Here is a 14,994-nt window from a genome sequence, read left to right on the forward strand (position 1 = left end):
CGTTTCATCCTCACTGCGTGCTCTACTGCACCTCGGCTCCGACTTCTCAACAAGCACTGGATGATAGCCTCTCTCTCTCTCTCTCTCTCTCTCTCTCTCTCTCTCTCTCTCTCTCTCTCTCTTTGAGTTCAACTCCTTGTCGGCTAGATCTTTAAGGTCTCTTGGGATAGTTTCCTACGACGTTTAAACTCTCTTCTTCTCGTGTGTGTGGGTGTGTGGGTGTGTGTGTGCGCTAATAAAAAGAGGAAAATGGTATAGCCTTTCTCTCTCTCTCTCTCTCTCTCTCTCTCTCTCTCTCTCTCTCTTTGAGTTCAACTCCTTGTCGGCTAGATCTTTAAGGTCTCTTGGGATAGTTTCCTACGACGTTAAAACTCTCTTCTTCTCGTGTGTGTGGGTGTGTGGGTGTGTGTGCGCGCGCTAATAAAAAGAGGAAAATGGTATAGCCTTTCTATCACCCAAGTGTGGTAGATTGGTTATGCCATTTCCCTCTTGAATAACAGGTCTTGAGTTCAACTCCTCGGCGGCTAGATCTTTAAGGTCTCTTGGGATAGTTTCCTACGATGTTAAAACTCTCTTCTTCTCGTGTGGGTGTGTGTGTGCGCTAATAAAAAGAGGAAAATGGTATAACCTTTCTATCACCCAAGTGTGGTAGATTGGTTATGCCATTTCCCTCTTGAATAACAGGTCTTGAGTTCAACTCCTCGTTGGCTAGATCTTTAATGTCTCTTGGGATAGTTTCCTACGACATTAAAACTCTTTTCTTTTCGTGTGTGTGTGTGTGTGGGTGTGTGTGTGTGCGCTAATAAAAAAAGGAAAATGGTGTAACCTTTCTATCACCCAAGTGTGGTAGATTGGTTATGCCATTTCCCTTTTGAATAACAGGTTTTGAGTAGGTCTCTTGGGATAGTATCCTATGACGTTAAAACTCTCTTCTTCTTCTTCTTCTTCTCTCTCTCAAGCAGTGCGGTCGGTGACAACTTGGTCTTGTTTACTTTAGTGCTTGATTTGCGTATGTCCTGTTATGTTCTATAGCTACGCCATCGTGGAAGTCTTGAGTTCGAAACTTGCGGGATAAACTTCGTTGAGGCTGGTAATATTCTCCTCGAGTCCTCGATACTGTTGTGCACGCCTTCCTTCTCTCCCCCCCCCCCCCCCCCCCCCCCCGCCCATTGCGACTTGTTGACAGAGAAAAATGCAGCGATGGAGATTTCTGCTTGCGTTGGTGACGATATTGGCCCTTGGATTTCCTGCTGCGGATGCCCGCAAGATGCTGATAATTCGCCGTGGCGGTATGTTTCTGCCGTTTTGCTCCATCTTTCTAAGGACAGATCTGACTGTAGCGTTAACCCCGTGAGTTGTTGTAGGCAATCTAGGGTTGCTATATTGTGGGTGCAGTCTAGCGAATTCAGGGTCTGTTTAACTCGCTTGAGTGCCGCATTTGAGAGACCCGAGGAGAGACTCTGATAGTCACATAGCTAGTTATATATGAACGATTGTGCTGTGATGGATCTTGCTTTTGAACGAAAAGTGTGACGGAGAGACCGGAGGACAGATTCTCGTTTTAAATTTCAATTCTTTGGGTCTGATTGATCCATAGAGGCTGCAATCACCAGCATGGGTTGCAGTCACTTAAAATCCCTTTTATTAGGATCTAGTTACAGTTCGGTTGTTTCCTTGAAAGCGTACCTAGAGCTGCTTTTGGTAAGGTGTTAGCTGGGACAATTCTAGCCCCCCATGTCCATTTGTATCTTTCATTTAACAGACTGGTATGTCACTTTGAGAAGTGGCAGAACTTTTTAGTTTGCTTCCACAGAGATTATTTCAGAGAAAAATTTTCAAATGGACAGGGCAGTCTTGAAGGAGATTGGCCTAGTTATAGTATAGGTACTCTGAATACTGCTCGATTATCTGTGTTTATCGTTCTATCATGCAAAATCTGTTGGTTTCGTAAAGAGGTGAAATACTCTTTTTGAGTTACAGTTGAGCGTACAATTTGACTGTATTTGTTATGTTATTTGTGTCAAGATGTTTTACATAGATGTTTACCAGTTGCACGCTTCAATGTAAAGATTATCCTTTTCTCTTACTGCAGTATTTTCTTTTCTTATTGGCTATCTCATAGAGGTGTGATATATTTAATATGGCTCTTTTCAATTTCAAGTTTATTGTCGTTTGGTTACTATTTATGGAAGAAGAATAATCTCCTTTTTGCCAGTTTTTATGTGTCTCATTGTTGTGTTTATTCACTCAATGGTGCTTTCGTACTTGTGTTCTGGCCTTTCTCGCAGTTAGTAATATTTTCTAAAGCTAGTAATGTCACTTTTTAGGTTGTTTCGGTTGAAAATCTGCTTGTTGGAATCCTACAACACTAATATGTCCTTGTTGAAGCTTAGAAGGTCAGATATGTTTGTTCGTCCGTTGGTGCTATCTTTGATCACATCTGAGTGTTCTTTTACCTCGAAAAAGTACGATAAATTCAGAGTAGAAATATTGTGTGTAATTTTAGCTAACTTCAAATTTGCAGATGCATAGATAGTGTTGGTCTTAGTACTTTTCAATCTGCTGCTGACTACTCTTGGGCACTGATTATGTGAGGTGAGGTTGTGATCTAGCTACCAAGCTAGGGTAATGATCTAGAACTTTGTAAAGGCTTTTTGACTATGTATATAAGGTTAATGAATTGCAGTTCACTGCTTTATTTATTGAGCCTTGCATTGGTGGATTAACATTGAGTGTTTAGTAAATTAGTTGCTCTCATATTTTGCTGCTTGGCTTTAATAATAATTGTAGAATAAGCTCTACCACTTATCGCGTTCTTTGACCTGTGAAGCTGCTTTTTTTTTAAAGGTGCTCAATGCACTAGGTCTGTTTTCCTTGTTTAAGTATTTCTGCTCATTATGTCTTGAGTCTTGCCTTAAACTTTTTCAATTTAAGGAATGCGGTGGTTTTGAGAAATGTAGAAAGGACATGCACACATAGAAGAGCATAATGTACTATTTTGTGGTTTCTTTCTGAGGCTGTGCATGGGAGGTTGAGGAGGGGTTCAACAGTCATGAATGAATGGCAAGGTTATTTTATTTGTTCTATATGCATAGTAGTTAGCTGTTTAAATCGTGGATCGCAAGTGCTACTAGTATTTGGGGTTGGTGCCTTGGCGTGGATGTCAAGTTGATGGGCATTACATTGAACTAAGTCTAAAGTACTTCATGAAACCTGTAATGAGCTCAAGCATCCCTCACGGTACTCTTTTGATTATATGTTTTCTCTCTGCAAATATCATGAGACAAAGTTTTTGTTGAGAATTGTCTTGAATTGAGTTTTAAGTGTTTTATTTCACCCTAAAAACTTATATCTTGTTTCTCAACTTTCCTTGGTGTCACTCCCAACTTACTTCGTTTCCTCTTTACCAACTATTTGTGTCTTCCCTACCCAATTTTTTCTTTCCCCAATATTTAACCCCCCCCCCCCCCCTTCCCTCTCCTTCCTTGTGATATGCCCACATGCTTCTAGTTATTATTGTAGACTCTTTGTTCTGAATACCTATCAGTGTGATAATATGAGATCACTTTATATTTTTCAAACTTGTGGAAAAGCCTTCAGGGAATGGTTGATTTATGATATGGGTTGTGATGGTGCAGGTGATGCCCTGCAAGGTTGGCTTACTTTGAAAGTTATCGATATTCACAAGGAGCATGGGCAAAGTAAGTTGCTAAGGCGGTCAAGGCCAAATGACAATGGAGCTATCTGTTTTGACCTGTAACTTAAGCAATTTCTATAAACCCTGTTCGTACAGGTCTTGCCTTTTCAAAGAGCAAAGCAGTCCCCTTTTTTGGAAGAATACCTGGACTTCAACACCTCGATGGTCCTCAAGTGCAAGGCTTTCCTCAGAGCTTTGTATGCGATACATGTATGGATATTTCTACATTTGCCGAGCAAGTTTTGACAGATCCTGACACAACGAGCAACGTTCTTGAGTATGTCAATGGGTCTCTCTGTCAAGTTCTTCCTGCGTTTCAATCAGAGGTAAAGTTGAAGGTGTTGTGGGTTCTTTCTGAATGAGCTCCTACAAGCAGTGCTTGATTACTTGTGCTGTTGCAGTGTGTTAACTTGGCCGAGATGTATGTTCCAAGCTTGGTTGAGACAATGCAGATTTATGCTGCACCGAACAAACTTTGTGGAGAAACTAAACTTTGCCCAAGTTCCGCCATGCTGCTACTTAATGATGCTCGGGCATGTAAAATGTGCACAAAGTTTGCCACGGAAGCACTTGCCTATGCACAAGATAGCAAAACAGAGACTGAAGTTCTGGAAGCTTTGCATGCTCAATGTGCAAAGCTTGGGGACTTCAGTTCAAGGGTAAGTTACTATGGAAGTTCGATGAGTATTTCCTTGTTTTGAGGTGTGTACTTTATTTGGGGTATCGGTTGCTAGACAGATGTATGTATTGAATAACAACTTGTGTCCATTATGTAAGGTATGTTGAATCCTATTCTTTCTGGCCTACATAAGGCCTTAGTAAAGCACCAAACTCTTGGGAGCAACTGCTAACCGTGGGATAAAGCTTGTTGATTAGTGCAACATGGCAAGTTAATGGACGGTTTTTGCCCAGAGAGGGGTGACATTTGTTTTCCTATTTCTATAAAGAGGGGCATTGAGTAGTGGGTCACACACACACTTTTGGGTGCTCTAGTGTAGGCCGTTGTGACTTTTCACCTTTTCTTTCTTCCTTTCCATCTGCTTGATATGCAGGCAGTTGAGTCACGGGAACAGAGTTATTACTGAACTTATTACCATGATTCATAAAGTTGGTTTTGGTATAGGCCTGTGGTGGAAATAGTGATGGGTTCAAGGGGTTTAGTAGGTCTAACGTGGTTCTTTTGTTTAATTATGTAGTGCAACATGCTTGTAGACACCTATGCTCCTCTTTATATTAGCAAGCTTGATTCGACAACACCAGAGCAGATTTGCGAGAAGGTGGGGATTTGCAGTAGCGAGTCCATCAGGGATCCTAGTAGCTGTGCTACTTGTGAGTTTGCTGTCTACCAGCTAAAAGCCAAGCTGAGAAATCCGTTAGTGCAGGTAACAAATTTTGTATTGGATGTGGTGTTGGAGACATCCAATTCTTCTTGGTAATTAATTGCTTGTTTCTATTCAAGCAGGAGAAGATGATGGAAACCCTTATTAACGAGTGCAGTAAGGTGCCAGCTCATGTGGAACAGGTAGCCTTCTTATTCTCTTTCTAACGGCATGCAAGTGAAGTTATAAAAAGGATTATTGAGTCGGACAAATTATTGCAAAGAAGGAAAAAAGGGATTATCGAGATAAAGAAGTCTGATAAGCCAGTGTCACTGCTTGTTATTGCTGTGCCCTTTGGAGCTTGATAATGTCAAAGTGCAGTGGAAGGCATGGCGACAAGGAACACGCGGGGTAGAGAGAGGAGAAGAGAGAAATGCTAGAGAGAGAAGATGGGGAGTGTGGACTGCTAACAAGAGAATACAAGGCTTTGCTCATGACAATGCCGGAATTCCCCCCCCCCCCCCCCCCCAACCACCCCCAAACTGAAGACCTGATGTGTGCGTGTGCGTGCGTGTGTTACAATACAATGTGGATAGGTATGAGAAGTACGTTATGAACAAAACGTTGTGCAGTACTGGTAATCACTACAGGTATGAAAAATGTGTTAGTTATTGAATATAAATAGACGGACATGTCTACGTATGCATGCTTGCATACATGTAAATGCATGTATACATAAATACATGCATGAATACATCATATGTATACAACCCTAGATATGCATGAATACAAGCATGTATGTGTATTTGTGTGTGTGTATTTCAGGATTGAATATCGATACAGTATTTATCGTACGGTATGGGAAGATTGATAAACATTCGTTTGGAATGCGTGTTTTGGGGGGGGGGGGGGGGGGGGGTTTCTCATTATGCGGACAATGTCAAATGGTCCTGATAAGTCGCATTCCAATTTGTTTTAGGAAGAGATTCTAAAAAGATATTCTCTCAAGTATATGTATACACTGTAATATATGTGTGTGTGTGTATTTGGAGAGAGAGAGAGAGAGAGAGAGAGAGAGAGAGGATTCGCTGAGATGTTTTCTCTGGCAGTGCAAGGAGATTGTGACCCAGTATGGACCTTACATGCTAGCCAACCTTGACAAGTACATGGATGCTGAGACCATATGTACAGAGATCCATGCTTGTGAGAGCAAGACAAAGTTGGCCAGCAATGATATGCTGATTCGGCTTCCTGGCGCTCGTGACAGCATTGCACATCAGTGATTCCCCTTTTATTCTGCTGAAACAAGTTCGGCTACTAATGATAAGCTTTGATTGGTGTACTTTATCATAAGATTTGGCTATGGCTTTTCTAAGGTTTGTATTGTACATGTATACATTTTATCCTCCCAAGTACTCGTCAATATATTGGTAACATGTAAATAATCAGTCATTTTGTTTCTCTCTTTTCAACATCGCTAGAAGTGGCTTTGAGCATTGCCTTTGGTTTTGAACTACACAGGTCGTGGCCCACATTCCCACACCTACCAATTAGCCTCTCTTGTTTCTATGGAAATCTTGAACATGTTAGTGTGTGTTCAGTAAAATTGTTGTCGTATGGGTGCATAAGTCTACCTTATACTTGCATGCGATGTACGTGGACTATCATGACATTCAAAAAAAAATTAGCTCCATATTTTTTTGTCCGTCAATCCACATGCTCTCCCCTCATAGACACCCATCTTTGATGGAGTCTTCCATCAACTCAGCTCTATGCTTGTGATTAAAGTACGGTACGCCAAGGAACTTGAAGCGCTCTAAAGATGGGCTCTATCTTTTTGTTGTATAAATTTGGCTCACAATCCATCTATTAAGATCTGAAAGTTATGAGCTTTGGTTGCATGGAGTTGGTCATGTTTTTATTCCTTTTGGAAATTTTCGTAGAGCTTCTATCCTACTAAACCCACATTCTTGTAGATATGCGGAGTAACTAATGTTGGGCTGCATTTTTATTAAGAGAAAAAGTGAATATATGTTCTGTCTACAAAGTACATCTAAAAGAACTATAGAATTATAGGTCAAGTAAACAAGGTGAAAGGCTCACATTAGCATTCTAAAACAATAAAATGAAAAGTAAAGGTAAGCTTTTAAACAGAGGGATAGATTTTAAAGGTCCCATATGGAAAAGTTATCTAATGCACCCATCTTAAGTGAAATAATTCTTTTCCAAACTAAAATATCAAGGAAAATTTGATCAGTCAAACACTTCACATCAAATGTATGTCTTAACTTCCTTCTTCACTGCGGGTTGCACAAATAGGTCATTTTGTTGTGCTCGACACGCGACCCAGTCTTACTCCAAAGGGAAGACCGAAGCAAGTCCCGCAGTACCTGTGCCTCTGAACAGAGGTACTTGGTCGTCACGCCCAAATCAAGTTGGTGAAATGGGTCTCTCAAGGGATAAATCATGGCCCTAAGAGTAGATAATTCTGGACTCTGGTAGTCTAGAGGAAACTAGTGACAAAAGCGTCTGCCTTCGGTTTCTGGGTGCATAGTCTTGGTCGTTCTTCTTGTATACGTCTTCATGACTCCTTGTGTAGCACATTCTTAAAACCCATACATCATGTTTCATTTAGCTTACTAGGTTGAAAGGATTTATTTCAGAATGGACTTTGTGGGAATTCTCAAATATTCTAAACTAGCCATTGTGTTGTCATTGTTAGTAATTTTCAGAACACACTTAAACTTTACCAAAATTTTCAAAATACCTCTTGTTAATCTTGTGAACATCTCTCAAGCTATTATATTCGTAGCCTTTCATAGGAAGATTGGTTACACTAGGGCATTGGGTCCTTTTAACCCCTTCACGAGAAAGTGAGAACCATATTTGGGAAGGAAAATTTTACACAAATTTGAACTTTTCAACTAAACATCTTGAAATTTGGGCCCTCCTGAGATGCTGGTAAAAATTTGAGGTGGCCATTTTTTAATTCAAGGTGCTTTTCTCAAGCCCTGAGTGCTCCTATTAGGGCTAATTGGTGAAATTTTTAGTAAAAGGCACTTAAAGAGATTTGCTAATTGGAGAGCTTTTTTGTCCAAGGCACATAAGGGAAGATTTGTGCTATTAAACGAATAAACATGAGAGGAATCCATTCAAAATTGGTAAAGGGCATTTTTTGAATTTTTAAAATTTCAAGGATATATCCCTTCAGATTTAAAGTTGGCTTTCATGCCATAGACAAGCCTTGAGAGAATCTTCGTGTGCTTTTCTTCCCTGCAAGTGAAGAACTTTGTGTGGGTATGCATGTTGTGTTTGAGTAAGGCTAGTATGCTGTAGACCAGTCGATTGAGCTTTGGACGCCCAAAGGTTAAAATGTAATTAGCCTCTTCTTTGAAAGCAAAGGTTCATCCTCATAATATTGGTAATCACAAGTGCAATTTGACTGAGGGAATGTCGTAGCTAGATAATGTCGAGAGAATGTGTGCATCAAAGAATTGGTAAAACCTCTCCCTCCCTCCCTCTCTCTCTCACACACACAGGTACATGAGTGCATTTGATTGTTATGCAAGTGCTAAAAAATCTTTGGTTTAGTGTAATCTCACCTACAAATTTGAGGTTTACCTCAACATTTTAGGCTTGGTGAGAAAACCTAAAAATTTTAGAGAGATTAAGTGAAAAATCCTTCCCCCTCATAATCTCACAAACATCTCTAAAAACATTATTTTTGCAACTCTGTATAGAAAATTTGTTTCTCCCTCAATAGAAGATGATAGAACTCAGATTTTGGCCGATATTGTGGGCTTTCAAGAAAAATTATTATTTGTAAGACACAAATGCCACTATTTCTGAACTCATCAGTGAAAAGTTCTCTAAGACACTTGAAGATGTATCTCCGTTATCAAAATCAATAAACAATATGAAAATTGGAGCAATCCATCAAAAAGTGGCACAAAAGGGTATTTTGGAAATTTCCACGTTCAGAAGTATTCTGGTGATTTTCCCATTCAAAAAAATTCGATTTGCACGTTCATATCTCAAGTTTCTACTTGAGATGTAGCGAGCATTCGCGATGTAATCCCAAGGCTCAGGGTTCGAGGCTCATGGGCTGCATCCGAAGGGTGCTACCCACTTCCCCGTTGGGGAAGCCGTTCCCACGATATGGGCCCCTTGTGAGTTTGATATGCATACCAAGTCCATTCACAAATACACAGATATGTATAAAGTTCTCCCTACTACCTTCCCGTGCTGAATGCGGGTTTTGGGGGGGGGGGGGGGGGGGGTTTCTATTTGACCATGCATAAGAAGCTCTCTTGGCTGGCACTCTTTCATGTGTTTCTAGCAACCCATGGCCATGCTCCATGGCAAAAAACTGGCCATGGTTCGTAAGGACCTCCTCTGAACAATTTATACAAGGGATTGATTTGTAAGTAGAAATAGCACCAAGTGACCAATCAAACATGTCACAACGTCATATAAAGTAGGTTAATAGGTGGGTTTGAAAATACTTGTTGAAACTAAAGTCCAGGCCAACGGGGTTGTAACATAGTGGTTAAGGTGGGATGTGTGGGTGCCTAAAGACCCAGGTTTGACACCCGGCAGCATCTTTCAAATTACAATTGTACCTCAAAATAAACTGAACTCCCAAAGAAAAACAGACAGACAAACGGCTTGCCAAATCTGAAACCCTTGAACTTGCCCATCATCATGAACAATCTAAAATCTCATAGAAGAAAATTTACAAAAATTCTGCCAATATGGCAAGAATTTCCGGCTCCTCATCAATACAATTGTGAGGATCAAGTAAAGCCGCTTGTTGCAGAATACATCAGCTTACATCTCATGTGGCTGTCAAAGAACGACATGGTTCCAATAACAGCATCTGGCTGTCAAAGAACGACATGATTCCGACAGCAGCATTTAGCTGTCAAAGAACGGCATGATTCTGATAACAGCAAGCATGGCAACATACAAGATCACCTCATATTACTCAACAATTGCTCAACCGTGCCCTGCTCCCCGGTTTCTGTTGATCTACATCACCACCTGTGGAGAATGTGCGTTTGACTAATCAAGAGAGTAAAGCTGAAGCCTCTCCAGCTGCAATGGCCAAATGGGTCCAAGCTGCTGAGGGTGAGATTCCATTGCTGATTTGAAATCGACAAATGAGATGGTTGGTTGAGACAGATCCTTTTGAGCTCCGCCATGACTATAAGGCTCGGCAGCACAGTGATTGCCCTGCCTTTCCCATTGTGACCCTTGTTGATGTAAACACCTTGACTTCACAAGATCAATGCATGACCGTATTAATCCTTTAAGAAAAACGTCGATCCCCTGATTAAGAATCTCGACACACTTTTCACTCACACCCCCCAGGCCTTCTGATTCCGCAATGTGTTCCATGTGTCTTTGCACTAGCTCTGCACTTGGCAAGTCGCATGAATATCCTACGTCCTGCTCTGCATCTTTTAGTTGCAAATAGGAAGCCCCTGCCAAGCGGAATAATGGAAACTTCGGAGCAGAGCACGTACTACTGAAGGGTGTTCCTAGGGGCGTCTTGACAAGCCCATTCTCCCATTGACAGGCCTCTCCATACCTTGAATCTGCTGCCCCTGATGATGGAAGCGGATCACCCCCAGATTTGCTTAGGCTCATATCTGGTGAAGAAGGTATTATAATTCGAGGGCGTTTGTGAAGATGCACCAGCCCATCATTGAAATTGGCCTCTGCCTGCTCAGCAGCATCCTGAATACGCTCAGAAGGTCGATGCACGTCAACTACACAGTTTACTCCATCAATGTGGGCACTTAGTAACTTTCCCTTATCTTTGCTGATAGTCTGATCTACAGAAAGACCCCTCTCCTTTTTAGGGGATTCACCGCATATGGTTCCATTTGACCAAACAGGGGTGGCACCCGCCGCTACAGGCGATTTTCTAGAAGCATCATTAGAAATTGCGAACTGTAGCAAAGGTTTTCTACGAACCCCTTTCACAGGCTTGGACATATCTTGCACAAGCGAAGGAGGCGGAGGGGTATCGCTTTTGATTGCGTTGGTCAGTATTGCTTTGATGATTTCATTATGAAGCCCAATGTTCTCTTTGCCAATGGTCAACACCACTAGCTTGTCCAGCTCTTTCTTGGTGAACCTTAGGCTAATGTAGCCCTTGAAATGGTTAAAATACTGATTGGCCCGCTCGGGCCCTACCCTCTTCACCATTTGCGCTTTCAAATCCTGTACATTGATTCTAGAATGTTGCTGAAAAGGTGGCATTTCAGACCGTGTCTTCCATGCAATTGACAGATTTAATGCTCGACACCTCGTCGGCTGCCCTACAACCAACAGTCAATGAGCTTCTGCATCTCAGTGCAAGTCAGCCATAGCATGCGTCACCATGTTAAGATCGTACACAGTGGCATGTTGGTGAAAGTCGAACCAAATACCAGGAAGCTGATTAGAATATCCGAAAAAGGCCAACCTTGCCTCTGTTCGCAGCAATATACATTCCAACAAGAATTTGTGAGCTGAAATGATCGACGTGCGAACCTGCCCTTTGTGTAGAAAGGCAATTTAATTGCAGTAGATTACACCAAGCAAACATGATAACATTCAGATGGAAAAAAATCCATTGCAGGTCGGTCAGATCACAATGACCAGTTAAAGCTCAAAAGGAAAACTAGCTGTTAGACACCATCATGCGATCCCTTTCATGCCATGTTTTAACGCAAGTAAAATCTGTGTGATTTTGCAGTGAGATTCCTTCACATTTTCTCCGATTCACTCTAACCTTTTGACTAGCTGTCAGCTAAACTGAGGATGGGCCCAAAAGCACCTTTGACATATTCTGCAAGTACCCAAATCCAAATGCTGGCGAAACACCACAAAGCAGTTTTTCCACCCCTCACTCTCATAATTCACCAATGTCACATCCTTTACAAAAAATTATGAAGCTTCAGCTTGCCAGCATCTGCTGTTTAAAACCGATCAGAATTCGACATGGAAACCCTGCAATCACATGAAGGGCATGCAGGATTTTCAATGCTGCTTAAGCGCTGTCACATGTACATAACTAAACAAGAATGCACAGCGTCTCCTTTCACCATGGCCTCTACCAATACCATAGTCTGCAAGAGCAGAAAGGAAAAAAAACCCCAAGATTTTTCTATCTGCTGGCAGCCTTGTTTGCGAGCACGCAGTTGCTGGGGAGCGAAATGGACATGGGTACTTTCAAGAGCAAAGAAAACCCTAACCCTAATCGGCGAGCTGGAGAGCAGAGCTCGAAAGAACGAAAGGCTGCGAGAATTGAGCATACCTGGAGTGAGCTAGTGATGGAGCTACTACGAGCAGGAGGATCCACAGTCTGCAGCTAAATTTGGCCCAATTCTGATCGATCGCGGGTTTGAGAATTCCCCCCCTTTTTTTTTGCGCGCACCCAACACACACACACACACTGCTCTCTCTCTCTCTCTCTCTCTCTCTCTCTCCCTCCAGTAGATAGTAGAAACTGTGATCGTGCACATATCCAAACGGAAAAGGACTTTTTAGTTGGCCCGATAGTCCTTACCTAAATACACCCGATACAAGTCCCCCACCACAATCCCCTCCTTCCCTCCGCGACAAATCGGGACGCCTCGCTCTTGGAGGGTTTCGGCCTTGTTTATTGCCCATATTGTCACAACATCATCACTATTTGTCGAAGGCTAGGTTTAAAAGGGGTGTGCAGCTCAGGGGCGTTCCGATCAGACCCCACATGAGACTATGGCGAGCCCCCTCCCCTCGAAAATCGTTTTCTACCGCCTCTTTTGCAGTATGAAACCCGGACAGCAGGGACACAGCCAATAACTTTACAAGCAGGTGTTACACGATTGGTTGGTGTTAAATTTGTTGTGTAAAGAGCTAGAGTCAAAGATTATGCATGAGGAAGATGAGATGGACACTTGCCTTGCTGGTGTCAAGGATACTAATGAGCAAATTATTTCTACAGGCGAAGTCATTTCTGATAGTTCCCTTGTGCAGATTGTTCTTGATACTTTGCCAGATTCTTACCAGACTTTCGCTAGTACTTGGAGACTTATGACCCAAGGAAATCCAGAAGTTGTCAAGTTTGATGCATTATGCACATTTTTGTTGCAAGAATCACTTTCCAGAAAAAACAGGGCTAAACAGCGTGGAGTTGAACATGCCTTTATTGTTGCTCAAAGAAAAGGTGGTAACAACAATGTGCCACTTCTCATGGTTCTTTTGCGAGTGGTAATCACATGTTCCTAATGCTTCTGTTGGTAGCAATTCGTCTGGGAACTCTGGTGAAAAGGGCAAAAAGAAGGTGCGTTGCTATTATTGTAAATCTAATGATCACTTGATCAAGTAGTGTCTCGAGTTGAAGGCAAAAGAGGCTAAGAAGAAAGAGGTTAAATCCACTACAAATGCAGCTATTGTTGAGTCTTCTATGAAAGGAGATTGTGATGTTGATGTTGATGCAGAATGGGCTTTTAGTGCAGAGTGCAGTTATAATCCTTTTATCCATGATGCATGTATGTCAGTTGCTGTAGATGATCATGTGTGGTACTTCGAGAGTAGTGCTACAAAGCACATTACCTCTCATCGTGACTTGTTTACCTCTCCTGAGGGACATCCTCTCCCGAGGGAGAGGATGTCCCTCATGGGAATTCAATCACTTGTCAGGAAAATCTAATATCTAGACAACCCAAATGATTTTCTCATATTAAATTGATCATTTAATGTGGGAGAATAGACGGGAACAAGGGTTAGAATATAGACATGTGCTTACGGGTCTATCTTGACACGCGGCCAATGGTAAAGGGGTCCAAATGAGAGATGGTCTGTCAAAGAGCAAGGCTAGCCAATGGAGCTTAACGCCCTTAGAGTTAGCTTCACTGAAGACCTCCAATGGTTAGTGTTAAAAGTCCTTTGACCTTAGACAAGCTAGGGTTGTGCTTGAGGTGGGACCCCGACCCAAGCTTGAGGTGCTTTGTCAGGACAAGGGTTCTGTACCCTCAGAACTAGGATAGTCATGGACTACGGCCAAGGGTCGGGCTAGGCAGTGTGGACAGGGGATCCGTCTAGGGCAAGGGGCTAGGAGCCCGCCTATATAAAGGGAGGTTGGGAGGAGGATCTCAGAGTCTAGTTCCATAGTTCTTACACTAGTATTAGAGCTTAGGCGTTTCTCTTCCACTCTCTCTCTAGGCGTGGTCTCTTTAGGTCCCTAAAAGCAAGCTCTTTGAGTGAGAACTGTGCCTTTTTGGGGGCTTTTCCAAAAATAGAATGTTTTTTTTCCAAATCGGGCCACCTTTCCCGTTGAGGAAAGGTGTGTGTGGTAGATGATTTTGCGAGGTCTTTGGCTTGCTTGCAGCGCCAGGGGGAGGTAGAGTTTTGCACCACCATCTTGCGGCCGTAGCCGGCTTGAGCAACCCACACCATCTCCATCTCCTTGCTCGCAGAGAACGGCGCGCTACCTGCGTTTTTTTCCTTCAAAATTTCGCCTATTTTCACATTGTGAGGCCTTTTGGCCATTAGCCTTAGGCCTTGGCCACTACTAGTAAGCCTTCCCATAGGCAATTCAGCGAAGCAAGGCGGTCAAGCAAGCCAGAGCAACACAAGCAAGGCAAAGCAAACACTCGGCTTCCCATCGAATCTCACGAAGTCCGACTACGCTCAGTACCTGTAGAAATTTACAAAACCTGCATATTTTTTTGGCGACAACTTCAAGAGGCGTTCAAGCAACATAATAGTCGACGCTTCCAACAATTAAGCTTCGACTCAAAGGTGAAGCTTCAACCATACACGGTGCGGAGTTCGATTTGTACCCCGCCGGTGCAAATTATTGTTTATTCGACGATTAAGTGCTACGACGCGCAAAGGGGATTTCGCTATACTTTGCAAGTGCTACCAAAATTAGGTATTTTTTTTCTGAGTACTTCTTTCACTGCACTATGTAGCCATGGATTCGGATATCAACATGAC

General features: G+C 42.4%; 2 protein-coding genes across 3 annotated transcripts; one reads left to right on the top strand and one right to left on the bottom strand.

The window, feature by feature from the left end:
- The first annotated feature begins 1,134 nt into the window (after positions 1 to 1,134).
- On the top strand, positions 1,135 to 6,477 carry LOC147417988 (uncharacterized). Its single transcript, XM_086506764.1, has 7 exons — positions 1,135 to 1,289; positions 3,639 to 3,701; positions 3,794 to 4,023; positions 4,099 to 4,356; positions 4,894 to 5,079; positions 5,160 to 5,219; positions 6,126 to 6,477. The coding sequence occupies exons 1-7, from the start codon at positions 1,193 to 1,195 to the stop codon at positions 6,297 to 6,299; spliced, it is 1,068 nt and encodes a 355-aa protein (XP_086362890.1). The 5' UTR covers positions 1,135 to 1,192; the 3' UTR covers positions 6,300 to 6,477.
- Positions 6,478 to 9,684: 3,207 nt separating this feature from the next.
- On the bottom strand, positions 9,685 to 12,503 carry LOC147417989 (uncharacterized). 2 transcript variants are annotated; one of them, XM_086507324.1, is made up of 2 exons: positions 12,326 to 12,503; positions 9,685 to 11,498 (listed from the first exon to the last, which is right to left on the bottom strand). In XM_086507324.1, exon 2 carries the CDS (start codon positions 11,284 to 11,286, stop codon positions 10,081 to 10,083), a length of 1,206 nt encoding a protein of 401 aa, XP_086363450.1. In that variant the 5' UTR covers positions 11,287 to 11,498; positions 12,326 to 12,503; the 3' UTR covers positions 9,685 to 10,080. The 2 variants fall into 2 exon arrangements, with proteins under 2 accessions (XP_086363450.1, XP_086363449.1); XM_086507323.1 differs by having other exon boundaries at positions 9,685 to 12,018.
- Positions 12,504 to 14,994: the final 2,491 nt, after the last annotated feature.

The sequence above is a fragment of the Adiantum capillus-veneris genome, chromosome 30 (assembly GCF_014529385.1).
Source record: "Adiantum capillus-veneris isolate H3 chromosome 30, ASM1452938v2, whole genome shotgun sequence".
Taxonomy (NCBI): Eukaryota; Viridiplantae; Streptophyta; class Polypodiopsida; order Polypodiales; family Pteridaceae; genus Adiantum; species Adiantum capillus-veneris.

Excerpts from the sequence above, each read along its gene's own strand:
- LOC147417988 (XM_086506764.1), top strand. The coding sequence starts at position 1,193 with ATGCAGCGATGGAGATTTCTGCTTGCGTTGGTGACGATATTGGCCCTT. Across the intron at positions 4,024-4,098 it reads TTCCTGCGTTTCAATCAGAG|TGTGTTAACTTGGCCGAGAT; the intron begins GTAAAGTTGAAG and ends GTGCTGTTGCAG. Across the intron at positions 5,220-6,125 it reads TGCCAGCTCATGTGGAACAG|TGCAAGGAGATTGTGACCCA; the intron begins GTAGCCTTCTTA and ends TTTCTCTGGCAG.
- LOC147417989 (XM_086507324.1), bottom strand. The coding sequence starts at position 11,286 with ATGCCACCTTTTCAGCAACATTCTAGAATCAATGTACAGGATTTGAAA.